General features: G+C 38.9%; 1 protein-coding gene across 7 annotated transcripts in view; it reads left to right on the top strand.

The window, feature by feature from the left end:
- LOC112202291 (ankyrin repeat-containing protein At5g02620) overlaps nt 1–21,583 on the top strand; it is a 29,898-nt gene that overhangs the window by 6,468 nt on the left and 1,847 nt on the right. For 2 of the 7 annotated variants that reach the window (XM_024343235.2, XM_024343237.2), the window contains exons 2-6: nt 2,514–2,677; nt 6,946–7,437; nt 7,530–7,676; nt 7,765–8,216; nt 8,336–8,681. In XM_024343235.2, the coding sequence (XP_024199003.1) occupies nt 2,536–2,677; nt 6,946–7,437; nt 7,530–7,676; nt 7,765–8,216; nt 8,336–8,681 (1,579 nt within the window). In that variant the 5' untranslated portion in view covers nt 2,514–2,535. Of the gene's footprint in view, nt 1–1,582; nt 1,892–1,995; nt 2,132–2,513; nt 2,678–6,945; nt 7,438–7,529; nt 7,677–7,764; nt 8,217–8,335; nt 9,022–21,583 lie in introns of those variants that run through there. The other 5 variants (XM_040505904.1, XM_040505905.1, XM_040505906.1 and 2 more) reach the window with 5 other exon arrangements.

The following is a 21,583-nucleotide window of genomic DNA, read 5'->3' as shown; positions in this document are numbered from 1 at the left end:
CTTCTAAATCCGGAAGCAGGGAGTCACGAACGTTGCTAAATCGTTGCTCGAGTTCTACCCATAGCTTTCTAGGGTCCCCTTTATTGAGGTACTCATTTTGGAGCGTGTTATTCATGTGCCTTGTCATGAAAATGATGGATTTTACTTGGTTTGCCTCAAAAGTAGCTCTATTCACTTCCAAAGCGACAACTTGTTGAGGAGTACGTAAGCACATTCTGACTTGGCTCTTGGATCGTATCTAGGATCCCTTCAGGCTTAAGATGTTGGGGCACATCACGGACCCATTTGTGGTATCCTGCGCCTGTTGTCTCTGGTGGAGCAAAGTTCAACTTGTTCAGGTTACTCATCCTGAAAAATAACAAGAAATTTGGGTTAGTTTAGGAGAGAAAAAAGGCTACCACAAAAACATATAAATTTTTTTAGCTTAATCACTCCCAAGAAATTAAGATTTCTTAGCGTAGTCGCTTCCAAGAAATCCGATTCCAAGAGGTATTGGATTAGATCGAAACAATGATGTGTTTGTGGTCGATCATAACTTCTCAACAAACTCTAAGTTTGGAGGACTCTACAAGCTCCAAACTTGGAGTTAGCACGAACCCGCACAATTCGGCATTTGCTCTCCCCTATGAAAAAGAAAGAGGGATAGAAGAAGGGAGGTTGCAAGTCCTTGAGAAAAAGAAAAGAAATTGAAATTAAGAAAGCAAAAGAGTTGAATAAAAAAAAAAAACCTTATATAGGGCTTGAGAGAAAACTGGGCCAGAGGCCTTCTCCTTTTTTTCTTTCTTCTCTAGCAGTGGGCCACGGGGTCTTTTTTTTTTTCTTCTTCTTCTTCTTCCAGCAATGGGCCGCGTCTCCTTCTCTTTTTTTTTCTTCTGCTAACGTGGGCCGCGTCTCCTTCTTTTTTTCTTCTACTGGCGTGGGCCGTGTCTCATTTTCTAGGGCCGGGCTGGCTGGAACAGAGGACAGGGGTGATCAGTGATCGTTTCTGGGAGTCCGGCGGTTCAAGGACGCATAACGTTTTAGCATACCGGTCCGGCAACTTTTCGGCCCGTTCTTGGCGTTATTTTTCCAGTTCCCAAATTTTAGATTTAGGGCGCTGTTTGTGGCCAAATATGACTGTTGAAGGCGGTCTGGAAAGGTGCGAACAGGGCAGGATTCTTTTTTCTCATCTGGGGGCCGGTTAGGTACTTTTTTGGTCGGTTTTGGTGACTCTGCCACCGGTTCTGGGCTTCTGGGATTGGGGACTTCACGGTGTGCAGCGGTGGTTGCTCGGATATGAGGGCTACGAAATTAAGGTTTCAGGGTTAAAGTTTTGTGCTGATAATGTGTTTTAGGGAATCGATATTTAAGAGAGAATTTGCTGTAGTTTCATTGATAATAGGGGTCTCTTTAAATAGAGGATTACAAACATAGAGATAGAGTTTTACATGAAAATATAATCGTACATTGATTGGATATCTACTAGAATTATCTGAGATTATCTCTAATACAAATCCTATTACAAATAGAGCATGTAACCTAGAGTTTGGCCATACACATATTCTTGATTTATTTAAATACTCTTTCCGTGTTTGGGAGGTAGATCGTCCGTGGAGGCGTGCGGCTAGTATATGCGGGGATTAATAACATAATCTGTGTGCCTGGATTCCCTAGATTTGAGTGTAACAGGCTACTTGGGGAAGTCATGTTCTGTCATCTCTTTTATTGGATCAAGGCCGGCATGGGACAATAGAAAAAATTTTAATACTGAGAACTGAGAAGGAAGGTTCAAAGCAATTTCGTCGTTTGGATTAATAATTGAGCCACTTTGGTCTTCGTCTTCACGTTCTCGGAAGCCGGGGACCAAATTGGGACGACGTTGTCCTTTGTTTAATTTGTCCGATTATATGAGGTATTATTATTGATTAGTAATCGTTCTCACTCTGGCTTTGACTGTACATTCATCAACAAATCGAATCTTTCTTTCTTGGCCGTTGATGATGTCCATCTCTGCAGTCTCCAATTTTCCACAGATATATGAATACTCTAGCTCCAGTTTTTTCCTAACCAAACATCTTATAACTACTCTCAAAGTTTCTACTTGCTCTAGCACGAGCGAATTATCTTCACAAGAGTGATACTTTGCTTAACTGTAAGCAATCTCTCTCTCTCTCTCTCTCTGTTTCATCTTGCAGAGAATTTCATAGCAGTTATTTTTTCTTATTTAACCAATTTTAACCTGGGAGTCTATCTAAAAGATCAATTTCATCACCATCAAGTTTTTGGTAAATATATTTGCTAGTTTCTTTTTCTGTTCCACACACACCCTTGTATGCATGTATGACCCCTGTAGTTTTTCATTCGTATGATCCCCTCCACACATGCACTAGTTCTAGTAGGATATGAGTGGAAAATGAAAATTAATGTAATTAGGAAGAGTAGTATGAAGTTTGGTTGGAGCGCAGCCAGTAGATGAAGATGGGGCCAGGCAAGATATAGTAATTGATTATTTACTTTTATTTTCATGAGTGCAGGTGGAGGTTCAATTTGGAACCAATGTCTAGCCCACAAGCACACAATTCTGTACCGCCTGGAATTCAATTGATGGCTACTGGAAATGGAGATCCAATAGCAACAGCACATTACGTCATCAACATTCGCTCAACACCTTCGGATCTTTTTCTACAGAACGACAATAGTATGTACCCAATCTTCCTCTTTAATCTTACCTAGATCGTTAGAGGAAGCTACTATATGTGTTAATTATCATGCATGCTTCTCAAGTTCTCATACTCATACATGATCATAAATTATTTTACCACTTCGACAGGAAAAGGCTGAGGTAAATAAAGTCTACACTAGAGTAAAATAACTAGATTCTCGATTGAGCAACTGAGTTCTAAATTGCATGTGTGCCATACAGAAAAGTGTTGTAGGATTTTGCAGAGATTCGATCACCTCCATTATTTGAAACAAAGATAAAAGATGATAGCTATTATGAGTTTTTGACCATTTACCCTAATTTTAGAGACTTTTTCCCCCTTACGCTACCAATTTTTTTTTTTTTTCCAATTATCCAAAAAGACTCTAATAAGGTCTTCTCTATTACCCAATTAAGTAAATTTTTTTTTTTTAACTTTTGAGACTATTTTACCTTCTTCCCTTTGTTACATAGAGGGAGAGAGAGAAGTCATAAGAGACTTTGCAGGGTTCGGTCACTGCTTACCGAAATCCCGTCACTAGCCGCCGCCCACTGAACTTCTCTGAAAATCTAGCCGGAGGTTGTGGGATATCTCATAGGTCACCAGAGAGCTTTATTGTCCCCCAATAGACCTTTATTGGAGGGCAATAAAAGTTTATGAAACCTCGCTGGAGGTCCCCAAAGAGGTCGTCAGAGATCTCATGGGAGGCGGAGAGGTTTATTGCCCCCCCACTAAACGTTTCGATGGCCGGAATTGGAACTAACTCCCTAAAATTAGACAAACAAAACTTTGATTTAGGGAAAAACAAGGAGATTGCATCAATGTTGGATAAAAATGGAAGCGTAAAATAAGAAAAACTAATTTTTGATAGGGAGATATGACACATGAATGACACATTATAGGAGATATACAGTCCAAAGATATGTACAGAGCTCCTAGAGAGAGATATAGAGGAGACTCTCAAAATACCTAGTAATAAAGTTATTTTGATAATACTTCTACAAAATATTTCTCTACTACTTACTTAATTCGAGTATCCTACTTATATAGGCCTACACTAGACAATGTCATAAGTATGATAATTACAACGGACATAAATATTAGACCGTTACAATAACATTAAACCTTCCTAACACCCATAACCTATGAAGTCAGTAACTCTCACCAATATTTTCACCATAACTCTCAACATAATTCTAAATTAATTTTATTTCCAACATCCTCCCTTAATTTAGAATTACTCTAACTTCAAGTTCTTCATCATGATTCTTGCCGTCACATCTTCATAGTCACCGTCAATGACTCAATCCCTTCTTTCTTCTTTTCTTCATTGCCTCTTTGACATGCATGCATCACCGTCATTCTTGTACTTGTCTTCACACAACAAGAATATTACTGAGATCTTCTTCACACAATACCAGCACCTTAATTTGCTTGGCTTTAGTGACACTTTTCTAGCCACTTCGGGTCTTGGGAGTTTTTCCTCCCTCACTACTTAGAGAACTTTCTTCTCTCCTTTCCATGTGAGACCATTTCATATCTCACCAATAGTTTAAGGCCTTCATGCCTCTTGGAGCTTCCATGAACTCTAACTTGTCTTCGTCTTCATCGACTTTGGCCACCAGGGAGTACTTTTTCGTTGGGACTTTCACCCAATCTTCATTGCACCATTGTGCCTTTAGGGAGTCATGTCAACTTCTTTGCACCATTGTGCCTTTATGGAGCCTTGTCAACTTGACACCATTGTGCCATCTTCATCTTAGGACTTCTGCCACTTCCAGGGAGCATTTTCCTCTTGGCACCTTTGTGCCTCCTTTTCGTGGCACCATTTGTGTCATGCTTCATTCAGCGATTTATACCCTTCATTTTTTCTTTTAGGGACATTAGCCATTCACCTTCTTTCAGGGACTTTAGCCCTTTTACCTTCTTTTAGGGATTTTAATCCATCATGATCTTTTTTCAGGGATTTTAACCCTTTACCTTCTTTCAGGGACTTTTACCCTTTCACCGAGGACCACATTATCCTCTGTTTCTTCTTCTCCATCTACTTTTTTTTTCTCCCTCATTTTCTTCTTTCTTCTCCATATTTTTTACTCCCTTCTATTTTTCTTTCTTTGCTCATCCATCTCTCCCTTTTTTTTCTTCTATTCCTCCTTTTTTTTTTCTTTTTTTTTCTCCCTCATTCTGACTCCCTTTCTTTCTTCTTAGCAATCTTCTCTTCTTCAATTTTTCTTCCTTCCTTTGGTCATCAGCAACAATTGATACACCACAATTTTTTTTTTCTCCACCACCCTTGCAACAATATGAGCAAGTCTTGGTATGGTCGCTCACCTAACTCTTCAACCTCTTTGCAGCCTTTGAGTTTCAAGGTTGATCTTCATTGAGAATTTTGATTCTCAGTTCTTTCAATAGATTTGGAGCAAATATTTCACGTCTTTCTCAGTGTTCACGATCAACACCTAAGCCGGCACACTTGACACAATAACACTCTTACATAAACAATTTTTTACTGTACCAAAAAGATCAAGCCAAGGGCTCTGATACCACTTTGCTGGATAACAGCAGAAGCGTAAAATAAGAAAAACTAATTTTTGGTAGGGAGATATGATGCATGAATGACACACAATATGAGAGATGTACAGGAGACTCAAAATATCTAGTAATAAAGTTATTTTGATAATACTTGTACAAAATACTCCTCTACTACTTACTTAACTAGACTAGCACAAAATACTCCTCTACTATTTACTTAAATAGACTAGCCTACTTATATAGGCCTACACTAGACAATGTCATAAGTATGATAATTACAACAGACATAAATATTAGACCGTTACAATAACCTTAAACCTTCCTAACACCCATAACCTATGAAGTCAGTAATTCTCACCATTATTTTCACCATAACTCTCAACATAATTCTAAATTAATATTATTTCCAATAATCAATTCATAACATTTACTGGCTCCCAATAGGCCTTTATTATCCCCCAATAATTTTTTTTTTCCCTTATAGGCCTTCTGTCCCATGTTTTTTTTTAAAAAAAAAGGGAGAAAAGAGAAGAGAGGAGATGAGGCAGACGCCATGATCATATCAACGTGTCTCCTCGATGAGCTCATCGTCGAGATCTTTCGGCCACTCAACTCCAAGCCCAACCACAACTCTCCAGTTTCGGTGGCTTTGGTTTCGGCTGCCGTGGGTGGTTCTTCTCGTGGAGTTCGGTTCTCCACCTTACGACGCTGTTTGGATCTTCTCAAGGTCAGGTTCTTCTGGTGAGACTCGGTGCTGTCCCTCTCCACTTCCAAGTCCATCGACGACGGTGGAACCACAACAGCGCTGGAGTAGAATGTTTGAAGATCGAGGGCTTGGTAATCGAGAAGCTTTTGAGCTTTCGATTATCTTAGTCATTCAAAGACCCTCTAAAAGAAAACCCTGACAGTCCGACGCGCAGAAGCAGAAACTCACTGTGGTGTCGTCTCCAGCCTCTCGACCTCGTCATCTCCGTTCTCTGTGGCAATGAAGGAGTCACTGGCGGCAGCAAGCCTTGACGGAGCTGATGATTGATCGTAAGCAGGATGATTAGGTCGGCCTGATCCTAGGTGTAGAGGATCGGAGGGAGGCAGGATGATCATGTCTGCCTGATCTTAGGTGCAGAGGAGGGAGAGGGAGAGGGAGAGGGAGAGGGATGATCATGTCTGCAGAGGAGGGAGAGGGAGATATATATATATATATATATATATATCTATACTATTATTAAGAGAAGAGACTTTGTTAGCCAAAACAGAAAAAATGTACCAAAATGACCCTGAAATATTAAAAAACTTTGAGAGTTAATTAAATTAGAAGGACAATTATGACATTTACAAAATATATTTTTATTAAAAAAATAAACAAAAAAAAGCCACAATCCACTTTTCTCTCCCATGATCTTATGTCTGCAATAACTGTTTTCTTTATTATTTTCTACAAAAAATAAAAAATAAAAAAACTTGCACATGCAGAGCATGTGTGGAGAAATGGTAGTGTGTATATATAATGTAGGTTATTAATTAAGTTAAGGGTAAAATTGACATCTTGCTTTAAATTGAGTTAGTGGGAATAAAAATTTGTTGCTGCGGTGAGTGAGATAACTTTAGCTCATTTTGGTGCTTTGGGTCAAGGACCTATTATATATTCTTTTGCATTTCAAATGGATCTAATTATGTATATTCAACAACTTAATTACAGAACCTGATCAATTTTCCTTTATAAAATCCTACACAGGAGAGCTATACCTTAATACATGTGTGCCACTCAATAAGTATGCACTAAAAGGCAATTGGGAAGCTGCTGAACGAATTTTGAGGAACGATCCAAGGCTTTTGACTTATAGCATAACAAGAGGATGGGACACTGTCCTTCACATTGCAGCAGGGGCAAGACATGTTCACTTTGTGGAGAAGCTGGTAGAAATGATGGAAGAATTGAATGGACAGGAGAAATGTTCACAAGACTTGGCACTGCAAGACATGAATGGAAACACTGCCTTCAGCATTGCTGCTGCAGCTGGAAGTATTGAAATTGCACAGATTATGATGAAGAAGAATAAGTATTTGCCAGTAATTCGAGGCGGTGAAGGAATGACACCACTCTATATGGCCGCCTTGTTGGGGCAGTCTGTAATGGCAGATAACCTGTACTCTAGAACCAAGGAAATGTTAGAGGAAGCCGACCGACAAGCGTTGTTTTTTACTTGTATCGATAATGGTTTGTATGGTAAGATATACTAAACAATTCATCCTACACATATTCAATATAAAGTTTACATTTCTAATTTCTGTAAATCTGTTTCTTTGTAAATTATGCAGATCTAGCTATGAAGATGCTAAGAAGTGATAGAGCATTAGCTAAGGCTCGTAATGCAAAACAAGAAACAGCTTTGCATATCTTGGCTAGAACGCCTTCAGAATTCACCAGCCAAAGTCCAGGAATGTGGAGTAGACTCATCAACTCATGTGAGTTGGTTCTTTAAAAGTTACTTTTACCTCTGTCCATGTCATTTTGAACCCTGTGGCTTATGGTTTTCAACCATTTATTCAAAAGTTATCCCAGGTTGGAAGTTCTCATACAATGGAAACATGAAACAAATCAATGAAGCCCTTCAACTAGTCAAATGCCTTTGGACAGAAATCTTGAGAAATGATCATGACGATGTGATGAGACTAATCAAACATCCTTCAAAATTACTGTTTGATGCTACAAAATTAGGAAATTATGAGTTCCTGGCAGTGCTTATTAACTCTTATCCTGATTTAATATGGCAACTTGATGACGAAAATCGGAGTATAATCCATGTTGCTGTTTTGCATCGTCATGCAAGTATCTTCAATTTAGTGCATGAGATAGGCTCTATCAAGGATATGATAGTGACATTTACTGATAATGATGAGACTAATAACATTTTACATATGGCTGCAAAATTAGCACCTCCAAATCAACTCAACCTTGTATCAGGAGCAGCTCTTCAAATGCAGCGAGAGTTGGCATGGTTTGAGGTACTTCGATCTCCCACCAAGCCAACAATTATTTCATACTAGCTGGTGCATTCATTTTGACATTTCTCAATTTCTTTGCCAAATTGCCATGCATTCTTTTTATATCTTTGATGTTTCAGGAAGTAAAAAAGATTGTACAACCCAACTCCATAGAGATGAAAAACAAGAAAGGAAACACACCACGAGAATTGTTCACAAGTGAGCATAAAGAGTTGTTACACAAAGGAGAAGCATGGATGAAGGACACTGCAAATTCATGCATGATTGTTGCGGCTCTTATCGCAACTGTTGTATTTTCAGCTGCATTTAGCGTACCTGGTGGTACGTCTGATAATACAGGACAACCAAACTTTCTAAAAGAGACTGCTTTCCTATTCTTTGCCATAGCAGATGGAGTAGCACTCGTTTCCTCTTCAACTTCAATACTGATGTTCTTGTTCATCCTCACATCGCGTTACGCTGAAGGTGATTTTCTCAAATCGTTACCGTTGAAGTTGATGATAGGACTCGCATCACTTTTCATATCTATAGCATCCATGATGGTAGCTTTTAGCACAACCTTCTATTTAGACTGTCATTATGGATTAGGATGGGTCCCAAATCTTATATTTGTATTTGCATTTGTCCCGGTTGCTTTGTTTGCTTTTCTGCAGTTTCCTCTCTTGTCTGATATGTTTTCTTCTACATATTGTTCAAGTCTGTTATTTCAGCCATGGAAACATATGATCGACTAGAAAGTCAAGCATGTATATTGTTATGCATATATTAGAGAAATGGAGCTGTTTTAGTTCGGGCACATTTATCATATCATGTACGTTAACATTTCTCATACATGTCCTATTTTATGTAATATTTACCACTTTAAGGACTCATATACCACTTTAAGGGCTCATGCAGTAACTAGAAAAAAGTCCTCATTAAGGAAAATAAGGTTCTTAATAGAGTAAAGTAGGTAACTAAAAAAAAGTCCTTATCAAGGTAAATTAGGTCCTCTTTAGAATAAAGAATATTCTCATTTGAGTAATTATGTCTTAAAAGTAGTAATTATATTTGAGTAATTAAGTCTTAAAAGTGGTAATTGTATGTATGTCAAACATACACTAGAATTTTCCATACAAGAGTACATGACAAATGAAGTTATATAATTGCAAAGCATGGCGATCAAAGATGGCTATAATTTAGAATCAAAGAATACCTTAAAATGGACCAGAAAAACAAAATACTTTATTAGCTAGGTTAGAGCAATTTATACACCCAAAATTATTCAATGTAGTCGATCGGTCAACGATCATCGTTTTTTGTGTGACCTTGTAGGTTCCAACTAGGTACATTTTAGGATTATCCACAAGCCGATTAGTAAAGACTAGTAGCTAGATCTGTTTATATCAATTCAACATGGTTTTTAGTTGTCGTTTGGTTCTTCCATCATACTTTCTTAACATAGTTAGGGCATGGAAATTTTGTTAAATCCTAAATAACATTATGATCACCTTGATGAATCTGTAATAAGCCACATTGTGAATCTCGTGAGAAGTACCACTGAAGACTTCAAGAGATAGATCTTTAAGGGTGCGTTTGGATGAGAAAAGTATAAAATCCGTACGAATTTATAACTGATGGAATCTTTAATTCTATCAATCTAAAATTCCATTAATTGTAAATTCTATTGTTTGGTTGCATCTATTTAGGATTTGAAATGTGTAATAAATTAAGAATGTTTAAAACAAATAAAAAGATAAAATAGAAAAAAGTCTTGTTTTGGAAATAAAAATTGAATACAGCAAAGGAATTCGTAAATGACACCTATTTTCGTGGAAATTGAAGTGAGGAATTTAAATAATGAATTCCTTCATTTTTTTTTCCACAGAGAAATTTAAAATTTCCAATCTGATAATACCAAATGAGGGAATTGACTTTTAGGAATTATGAAATCCTCACTTTCAATTAAATTCCATCATTTTTTCTCTCATCCAAACACACTCTTGAGATTCTTAAAATATTCTACTTTAAAATTCCAGATAGTGATAAAATCATTGAATATGTAGTTATTGTTATTTGCCTAAAAAAAAAAAAAACAAGAATCTACAAATATGTGTAAAGATTTAAAAGATTAACAACTATATTTGTATGTGTGCTAATTATATTTTAATTATGGATGAGATTTGTGTTCTACATGCATCATTTGCCTTCGAAGACATTTTTGATTACAAAAGAAAATCGAACCTCTGTTGTAGAGAAACTGAATTTGGGAGAAATTTGCTGTCTATTCTCATTGATAATAGGGGCCTCTTTATATAGAGGATTACAATGCATAGAATCTCAATCATACAAGGAAAGTAATTCTACATTGATTAGGATTCTAGATCCTTCTAATTAAATCCTATTACCACTAGGTCAAGTAACCTAGAGTTTGGCCTAAACACAAATTAGATTTTCCTTGAACACTCCCCCTTGTGTTGCCCAAACGCGGTGCTTCTCTCGTTGCCTCATTAAAAACATTGCCGAGTAACAAAAACCCAGTGGGACAAAAATAACCTCGGTCGAAGGGGAAAAAGAGCACAACACACCCTTCACGATTCGAGATGAACATGTAGACATCTCCCCCTGATGTCTGTGCCTCCCCCTGATGACTACGATCATGGGAGTTCAGATAATTTCAGCAAGCCAATTCTTGCCACATGTTTCTCGAACGTGGATTTGGGCAATGACTTAGTAAACAAGTCTGCCACATTGTTCTCAGATCGGACCTGGTTCACTTTGATCTTGATGAGCTTTTGTTGTTGCTGATTGTAGAAGAATTTAGGCGATATATGTTTGGTGTTGTCGCCTTTGATGTAGCCTTGCTTCATTTGTTCAATGCAAGCAGCATTATCCTCATAAATGCTCGTTGGCTCATCTGTGGTAGACTTCAAACCACAATTGCTTCGAACATGCGTAACTATGGATCGAAGCCATATACATTCACGAACTGCTTCGTGAAGAGCAATAATCTCTGCATGATTCGAAGAGGTAGCGACTAAGGTCTGCTAGGTAGACCTCCAAGATATCGCGGTCTTTCCCATGGTAAAAACATAACCAGTTTGGGAGCGACCTTTGTGTGGGTCAGAGAGATACTCAGCATCAGCAAAACCTTCCAAAACACTTATATCGTTTTGGATTGGGGATAGGGAACGCAATCCACCATGTATAGCGTCCCTAGTATTTGATGGGTCCGAATCCATCATCTCTCTATAGGGATAGAACAAGCCCATATCGATCGTACCACTTAGGTATCGAAAGATATCTTTAACACCAGTCCAATGGCGTCGTGTTGGCGCAGAGCTATATCTAGCTAGCAAGTTCACTGCGAATGAGATATCCTGTCTTGTGCATTGTGCCAAGTACAATAATGCGCCTATTGCACTTAGGTAGGGCACTTCCGCCTCTAGCACATCTTCATCGTCATCTTTTGGACGAAATTGATCCTTCTTTGGATCAAGACTACGGACGACCATTGGGGTGCTTGAAGGCTTAATCTTATCAGTGTTGAAACGCCTAAGCATCTTTTGGGTATAAGCTGATTGATGAATCAGAATACCATCTCTACGGTGCTCAAGTTCCAAACCGAGGCAAAACCGTGTTTTCCCAAGATCTTTCATCTCAAACTCGGATTTCAAGTGTTCAGCGGTTTCCCTTAACTCTTTAAGGGTGCCAATTATGTTCATGTCATCAACATAAACCGCTACTATTGCAAATCCGGAACTTGTCCTTTTTATGAATACACATGGGCATAGTTCATTGTTGACATATCCCTTTCCAATCAAGTAGTCACTTAGACGGTTATACCACATCCGTCCGGATTGTTTCAATCCATATAGTGAGCGTTTCAATCTAATCGCAAACGCGCTCCGTGGTTTAGAGCCACTTGATTTGGGTAATTGAATTCCGTCTGGAATTTTCATGTATATCTTTGTATCTAGATCCCCATATAGATACGCAGTAACCACATCCATAAGCTGTATATTCAGTTTTTCGGAAACTACCAAACTGACAAGGTAGCGGAACATAATGACGTCCATTACGGGAGAATAGGTCTCCTCGTAGTCGATTCCAGGGCGTTGGGAGAAACCTTGCGCCACAAGGCGAGCTTTGTACCTTACAATCTCGTTTTTCTCATTACGCTTTCTAACGAATACCCATTTGTGACCAACTGGTTTGGTGTTGGGCGGTATTGGCACAACTGGTCCGAATACCTTTCTTTTCGCTAGAGAATCAAGTTCTGCCTGGATCGCATCTTTCCACTTTGGCCAATCGGCTCTACGTTGGCATTCATCAACGGAGCGTGGTTCAATGTCATCGGTCTCAATAATCTCACGCGCCACTGAATACGCGAATACATCATCAATGATGACGCAGTTTCTTTCCCACGTCCCATGTACACTAGTGTAATTAACAGAGATCTCTACGTTCTCAGGGATAGGTTCTGACATTGAGGTGTCCCCCAATGATGTCTCATGGACATAACCATAATCCGGAACATTCTCATGGGACGGATTTTGAGTATCAATGATCAAAGGATTTGTTTGTGCCTCATTCGCCTTCTTTCTAGGGCGAGTATCTTTCAAACCAATTGGTCTACCAATGTCCGTGCTATCATATGTAGTCGTTTGATAGCGGCTTCTGCGAGACCATTTTGGGTAAGAACATGGGGAACTGGATGCTCTATATCAATCCCCAGTGACATGCAATAGTCATCGAATGTTTTCGATGTAAACTCCCCAGCATTATCAAGTCGAATCGACTTAATAGTGTGGTCAGGATAGTGAGCCCGTAGACGGATAATCTGGGCGAGGAGTTTAGCATAAGCAGCATTCCGAGTGGACAATAACGCGACATGTGACCAGCGTGTCGACGCATCAACCAATACCATAAAGTATTTAAAAGGTCCGCATGATGGTTGAATTGGTCCACAGATATCCCCTTGGATTCTTTGTAAGAACGGAATAAGTATTTTGGGATCCTTTGAGTAGGACGGTCTCGGTCCTAATTTCCCGAAGGAACAGGCTTTGCAAAAAGAGCGAGGGGCCTTAGAAGCAACTAATGAGGATTTTGGTTGGGCCTGAGCGTCCGTAGCGCTATTAGAAGCAAAGTGTGTGACTACATCTCCCATTATGGCGTTAGAGCCATGGAAAGTGGTGTGTGTAGCGTCATGGATACTAGGAGGAACAACCATGGCGTCATGCTCATGGTTGGCGCCATTAATGGCGTCATCACATGGGACGTGGGCGGCCTTATGGCGCCCCAAGACAGCTGCAGTTCCAGATGCTGCAATTGTTGCGGTCTTGCTAAGTCCTGGAATCAATTTTCGATTCTTGCTTCTTCTCACTCTGAAGAATGGATGTCCGTGTGAAGTCTTTAGTATACGGAGCATCATATCACTACCAGGATGTCCTAGTCGGTCATGCCAAAGCCAATATGTGTCTGAATCCAAGAGATCTTCTCTTATGATATTATTGGATTCAATAGGTCGAATGGTAGTGACATAAAGTCCACTAGATTGACACATAAGCTTCTCTAAGATGCGCTTTCTTCCACAATCATTAGAGGTAATGTAAAGGAATTCTATTCTGTTCTCACTATGCGTTTCCGCATAGAATCCGTTGGCTCTAATATCTTTAAAACTCAATAAGGTCCGATTTGCCTTAGGAGCGTAGAGAGCTTCAGTGACTTTAATCAAGGTGCCATTAGGCAAAAGGAATTGGGACATTCCATGTCCTTGAACTAAACTTGATGGCCCAGCCATTGTAGTCACAGATGAATATGTAGGCAACATCTCTAAGAATAATTGCCTATGTCGTAGAATGGTGTGCGTAGTCGCACTATCCGCAAGACATTGAAGTTCATCCATTCCTTAAAAGAAAAAGCTCTTAATTAAAAAGGAGTCATAAAGAAAAGAACTCAACTTTTATTAATAAGCCAAACGGAATTACATCATCGTTTCTCATAACCAAAGGAAATCTAATCCAATAAACTAGTTAATGCAAAACAATGGTAGTTGCCTATCTTCTTTCGGTAATTCCAATGTAAATGTGACCAGTTAAGTAGAGAGATGTCGGTGGAGCAAAGCTCGCTTAAGAACCACTTATCTCAAAACCTTTCTAGATATCACTTTTACATTGAGTACGCCTACTTTGAAGAAAGACTAATATCATTGGCATCTACTACAAAAGTAATATGGCAATTGCCTACATCTCTTGGAAAATAAAAAGACTTAATCAAAATCACCAGTTTCTGGGTCTTGATCCTTGTAGTCTTCCACCCTTAGATCGAGATTTCCATCTTGATCTTCTTGTTCCATGTAATGTGCCTCCCTTGCTTCACGATACATCTTGTATGCATTTGCAACATTCTGGGATGCAGTACACTTCTTTGCCCAATGTCAACTTAATCCACATCTGAGACAAGCATCATTATGGTCAGATTCCCTTGATCGAGACGCTCTGGGGGCGTTTTGTAGACGGTTATTGCCTTTGGTGGCGTTACCACCATAACCGGAGGCTTGGCCTCTCTCTCTCTTCACACGTTTACCTCCACGGTTCCGTGCACGCCTATCTTGGCGATTTCCTTCCTCTTTAGGGCGAGAATATGGACCAGAACGTCCAGAATTATCCCTATTCTTAGGGTTTCGCTCCTTACGTCCTCCCTTGGGGGCGCGACTATAATTAGACTCCAGAATTGACTTGGTTCCCACGGGTCTAGAGTTGTAGTTCTTCACAAGTATGTTGTCGTGCTTTTCAGCTACGTTCATGGCACCAATTAGCTCATGAAATCTTGTGATGCGTCTAGCATTGACATCAATCCGATAGTTTTTGGCTATCATCAATGCAGAGACGGGGAAGGTGGAGAGAGTCTTCTCGATCAACATCGTATCAGTGATGTTCTGCCCACAGAATTCCATCATAGACTTGATACGAAGTGCTTCTAAATTGTAGTCAAGTACAGACTTGAAATCACAGAAGCGGAGGCTATGCCATCTCACTTCTAAGTCTGGAAGCAGGGAATCACGGAAGTTGCCAAAACGCTGCTCGAGTTCCACCCATAGTTTTCTTGGGTCTTCCTCATTGAGGTACTCATTTTGGAGCGCGTCATTCATGTGCCTTGTCATGAGAATGATGGCTTTAGCTTCATTCGCCTCTCTCGTAGCTCTATTTGCTTCAAAAGCAGCAGCTTGTTGAGGAGTACATACGTCCTGACTTGGCTCTTGGATCATACTCAGGATCCCATCAGCCTTAAGATGCTGGCGCACATCACGGACCCACTTGTGGTATCCTGCGCCTGTTGTCTCTAGTGGAGCGAAGCTCAACTTGTTCAGGTTACTCATCCTGAAAAACAACAAGAAAATAGGGTTAGTTTCGGAGAGAAGAAGGCTACCACGAAAAACTATATAATTTCTGAGCGTAGTCGCTTCCAAGAAATTAGAGATTTTTCTGAGCGTAGTCGCTTCCAAGAAAATCCGATTCCAAGAGGGGTTTTGGATTAGATCGAAACGACGATGTATGTGGTCGATCGTTTTCTTCTCAACAAACTCTAAGTTTGGAGAACTCTACAAGCTCCAAGCTTGGAGTGAGCACGAACCCCCACAGTTCAGCTATTGGTCTCCCCTATGAAGAAGAAAGGGGGGTAGAAGAAGGGATGTTGGAAGTCCTCGAGAAAAGAAGAAGAAATTAAAAAAAAAACTTCAAAAACGGGAACTTTTAACAAAATTACCTTAAAAGATGGTCAGAAAAATCGTCGCCGGAAAGTTACTGTAGCTGCCAGAGTTAATGCAGCTGACTGGAAAAGTCGCCGGAAGTTGGCCGGAAAAGTTGCCGGCGATGGTTGACCGGCGTTGACCAGATTGCTGACGTGGCACTGATGCTGACTGGAGCTGACGTGGATGCGGATGACGCAAGGATGACGTCAGCAGGGTCTTGTTATTGGGCTTCAGGCTGCTGGGCCTCAGGTAGCGGCTTGGGCTCGGCTTGGGCTGCGGCTCTGCTTCTCCTTTTTTTTTTTTTTTTCTTTCTTTCTGCCGGTTCGGTATCAAACTTTTCTAGTGGCCGGTTCGGATGATTCTAGGCCGGTTCCGGTGGAGGATTTTCCGGTTCCGGGTTTCTGGGGTGGAGGTGCTGCAGGGAGACCAGTATAGCTGCAGGAGGTGGTGAGGAAGGCTTTGAACCGGGCAGGGGAACTTTGGCTTCTTCCGGTGGCCGGTTCGGTGGTTTGCCGGCCGGTTCTGGGGATGGGGCCGCCGGTTTCGGACTCCTGGAGTTGAGATCTTCGAGTTGGGCGGCTGAGGTTTCTGGGATTTGAAGGCTATGAATTTAGGGTTTCAGGGTTAGGGCTCGTGCTGATAACGTGTTGTAGAGAAACTGAATTTGGGAGAAATTTGCTGTCTATTCTCATTGATAATAGGGGCCTCTTTATATAGAGGATTACAATGCGTAGAATCTCAATCATACAAGGAAAGTAATTCTACATTGATTAGGATTCTAGATCCTTCTAATTAAATCCTATTACCAGTAGGTCAAGTAACCTAGAGTTTGGGCTAAACACAAATTAGATTTTCCTTGAACAACCTCTAATTTAACCTAATCCTAAGTTCCTAACCAATTTTTAACTCACCCTCATCACTTGGGCTTAGCCTCAAGGGCAATCATTTGCCTCTGGATAGTTAATATTGTCTAATCTCTCATTTGATTAAAGAAAAGTATTTTGTAGAAAAAGTTTACAAAAGAAAAACAGGCATCAAGACGGCTACTATAGGCCTAGAGCCATGACCATCCAAAGAGTAAAGTAACAATAATCTAGAAAAGGGACAGACGTATAGGACCCCCAATAAGATTCGTACTTCACTGACCCGAAACTTCAGTCTTTAGGGCCTAAAATTTCCACAAGATATTTTGGAGCAAAAAAGGAAGATGTGTATCAAAAAGAAAGTAGAGGCTAGGATAGAAGACTTTTTTGACTCTCAAGTTTCCTACTAACGATTTATCTAGAAACATCATATTATACAGGATACTATATTTCTCTCTAATTGTGTATGTATCACGTAAACCTAACCAATATTCAACTAGATTCCTATTTACATAAAGAAATTGAATCGACCATTATAGTTTCATGAACATTAGTATTTCAAGTATTACTACTTTACTAGTACATCTAGGGGTCGTCAACGGGTCGGGCCGGGTCGGGCTTTATTAAAAATCAAATGATCCAAGCCCGTCCATATAAAGCGGGCCTTGAGGGCTTTTTCGGGCCGGGCCGGGCTTGGCCTTGGGGCTTTTTTGGGCCGGGCCTTGCAGGCTTTATTTATAAATAAATATTTAAAGACACAAGTATTTTTTTTTTTAATCAAGCTTTGGAAATTCAATGGATAATGATCCAATACAACCAAAGATAACAGATCTATATATAGAAAATTACATAGTAGCACATGACAAAAGATGTAAACACAAAAAACCAACTTTCAAAAAGATTTATACAAATAAGGACATGAGCCCAAGCCCAAAAGTCAAATGATGTAAGCCTGACTCCCAATTTTAATGAAAAATGACCAAAATGCTCAGTTTGATGAAATATTTACGCGTATGCCACTGAACCAAATCCAACACCCCACCACCAAAACCCAAAGCTGCGCCCGGGCTGCCTCCGGTCCCGAACCCGCCCACCGCTTACCCAATCGTACGATGCCTATGGCTCCGGTGCCGCCAAGGTAAAGCAGTAGATCTCTTGCTTCTCGCTCCGATCTTGGGCGTCGTGCGCGGCGGTTGGGGAGGTAAAGGTAGAGGCTTTGAGAGAGAAACGTGGTGGGTGGTCCATTGGTTGCTATGACGGGTCTGCCACTGAGATTTGAGGCACTGGTTTTGTGGGTATTGTGGAGGTGATGAGGACTATTGTGGATGTTGTATAGCTCTGTCACAAGCATGGAGTCATACATAGTGACTTTAAGTCGGAGGTCAGTTGAGTAGCAAAGTAGACGCTGGGACGTCCACAATAGATCTAGATGATAAGGGTGAAGATGCTATCTGTAAACGCACAGGGGCCCGCTATTCCTTAGCAAGTTTCACACTTGATGAACTCGAAACTTTTCTTCAAGAAACAGATGACGATGACGACCTCCAAAATATTGATGATGAAGAAGAGTACAGGAAAGTTCTCACGGCTGTTTTACATGGTGAAGAAGTGGCAAGTGGATGCTGATGTGGCTCTTAGTTGAAAAAGTCATACTTCAAGGTTCCTAACCTTACGTTGCAATCTCAATCTTGGATGCGTAGCCAATAACATTCATTTCAACTTTCCAGAAGTGGAAGTTATGGAGATTTAAATTGGTTTAACTATCTTTTCTCTTCATTCTCCCAAGAATTAAAAAAATAAAAAATAAAAACTATCTTTTTTCTTTGTATATTTGAGTTTGAATGGGTGATGTTGGGAAAAGATAAATTAGGTGGGGTTCTTATAATGCAACAAGGAATTAAAGATAAGAAAAATCATTGGATGAGTACAAGTGCAGTAGCAGAAATGGACGAGTATGAGTGCAGAGACTGCAGTAGCAGGATTAGGCGATGACGAGTGCAGTAGTAGAACACGAGTACAAGTGCAGTAGCAAAACTGGACGAGTATGAGTGCAGTGACTGCAGTAGCAAGATTGGACAAGTGCAGTAGCAGGATTGAACGAGTGCAGTAGCAGGATTAGGCGATGACGAGTGCAATAGTAGAACACGAGTAGCAAAACTGGACGAGTATGAGTGCAACGAGTGCAGTAGCATGATTAGACGAGTGTAGTAGCAGGATTTGACTAGTGCAGTAGTAGAATTAGGTGATGACGAGTGCAGTAGCAGAACACGAGTACTAGTGCAGTAGCAGAACTAGACGAGTATGAGTGCAACGATCGCAGTAGCAGGATTGGACGAATGCAGTAGTAGGATTAGGTGATGATGAGTGCAGTAGCAGCACTGGACGAGTATGAATACAGCGAATGTAGTAACAGGATTGGATGAGTGTAGTAGCAGGATTTGAACAAAAAAAAAAAAAATTGGATTAAAGAAAGTAATTAAGATTTAGTTATCCATGCATGAAGGTTAGAATTATAAATGGTTTATTGACACATGGCAACAAAGTAACCTAAAGAGATTATTCTCAACAAAAAAAAAGTAACATGAAGAGATTAAAAGTAAAAAAAAAAAATAGTTAAGGGTAAAAAAGTAAATTAACTTATGACATGTGGCAAGTGGAGAGCAGATTGTCCTTATTTGTAAGATGTAATCCTTATAAAGAGATTAGAAGTCAAAAAAAGTAGTTAAGGGTGAAAAAGTAAATTACCTCATAACATGTGGCAAGTGGAGAGCAAATTGTCCTTATTTGTAAGATTTAGTCCTTATATGTTTAATTTAATATTTAAATGATGTATTTGTTAAGTTATCTTTTGTCAATAACTTATATGTAATTTGTTAATCTATATAACTATATTGTACAAAAAAAATCTATATTTATATATAGATACTAATTTATTGATAAATAAATTTTTAAAGACACTAACTTTTTATAAATCTATATTTATACATCATACACTCCAAAGAGCTACATATAGCAATTCAAAGAAAATGAGAAACCGACCGTTGGATGAGTTTATTACAATAAATTATAAGTGTGGTAAAAAATTTAGCCAATTTCACCATATTTTCGAATCCGATCGGATTGGTCAACCGTAGTCACTTATATGTTTTATTGGTTGACCGATGGCGTGGCAACAGCGAAACGTGCTTATTTTTTCACATCACGTTTGTATATATTCCATCGATGGATGTGCGTGGACATAAGATAAAAAAATATTAATTTTAATTACAAACACATTGGACTATACCAATTTTATTCCTAAAGTTATATGACTTATACATTGCATTTAAATTGTTTAGGTTCATTCTAAAGCAACCATGAAGTGGAAAATGAATTCGGAGAAACCAACCGCTTGATGGAGAGATTGTAATGTTTTATGGTGGTTGTAGAAAATCCAGCCAATTTGTTTCTCGTTTCGAATTCGATCAAATAGATCAAACGTAGTTACTCTTATAAACCTATATTTATATATCATACACTCCAAAGAGCAACCCCTATCAATTCAAAGAAAATGGAAAAACCGACCGTTGGATGAGTTTATTACAATAAATTATGGGTGTGGTAAAAAATTTAGCCAATTTCACCATATTTTCGAATCCGATCGGATTCATCAACCGTAGTCACTTATATGTTTTATTGGTTGACCGATGCCGTGACAACCACGAAACGTGCTTATTTTTTCACATCACGTTTGTATATATTCCATCAATGGATGTGCGTGGACATAAGATAAAAAAAATTAATTTTAATTACAAACACATTGGTCTATACCAATTTTATTCCTAAAGTTATATGACTTATACATTGCATTTAAATTGTTTAGGTTCATTCTAAAGCAACCATGAAGTAGAAAATGAATTCGGAGAAACAAACCGCTCGATGGAGAGATTGTAATGTTTTATGGTGGTTGTAGAAAATTCAGCCAATTTGGTTCTCGTTTCGAATTCGATCAACTAGGTCAAACATAGTTACTCTTATAAACCTATATTTATATATCATACACTCCAAAGAGCAACCCCTATCAATTCAAAGAAAATGGAAAAACCGACCGTTGGATGAGTTTATTACAATAAATTATGAGTGTGGTAAAAATTTAGCCAATTTCACCATATTTTCGAATCCGATCGGATTGGTCAACCGATATGTAGAATATATATATGCACATTAGCACATATTTTATATAGAAGTATAAGAACTTCCACACACACACACATTGATATATATATATATATATAAACACACACACACACATATATCTATATATATATATATTTATTATGCGGCAATGCATATATATCTTTTCTATATATATACATTTGGAAGCTTCACATATTGCAAAAAGAATAGCAAGCTCAAGGAGAAGAAGATAGTAACAGAAGGCCCAACTAGCCATTTTTTCTCAATGATTCTACAACCTTCCATATATGTGTTTATAAACACACACCGACACACACACACACACACACACACATATATATATATATATAAATATATAACACACACACACATATATATATAAACACACACACAAATATATATCTATATGTGTGTGTGTGTATATATATATATTTATAAACACACACACACATATATATAAACACACACACAAATATATATCTATATGTGTCTATATATATATATTTATAAACACACACACATATCTACATATATATATATATATATATATATATATATATATATAAACACACACACACACACACACACACACACAC

Source organism: Rosa chinensis, chromosome 5, assembly GCF_002994745.2.
Source record: "Rosa chinensis cultivar Old Blush chromosome 5, RchiOBHm-V2, whole genome shotgun sequence".
NCBI classification, from domain to species: domain Eukaryota; kingdom Viridiplantae; phylum Streptophyta; class Magnoliopsida; order Rosales; family Rosaceae; genus Rosa; species Rosa chinensis.
Note: the sequence above shows the minus strand (reverse complement) of the source record. Positions and strands in the feature narration are given on the sequence as shown.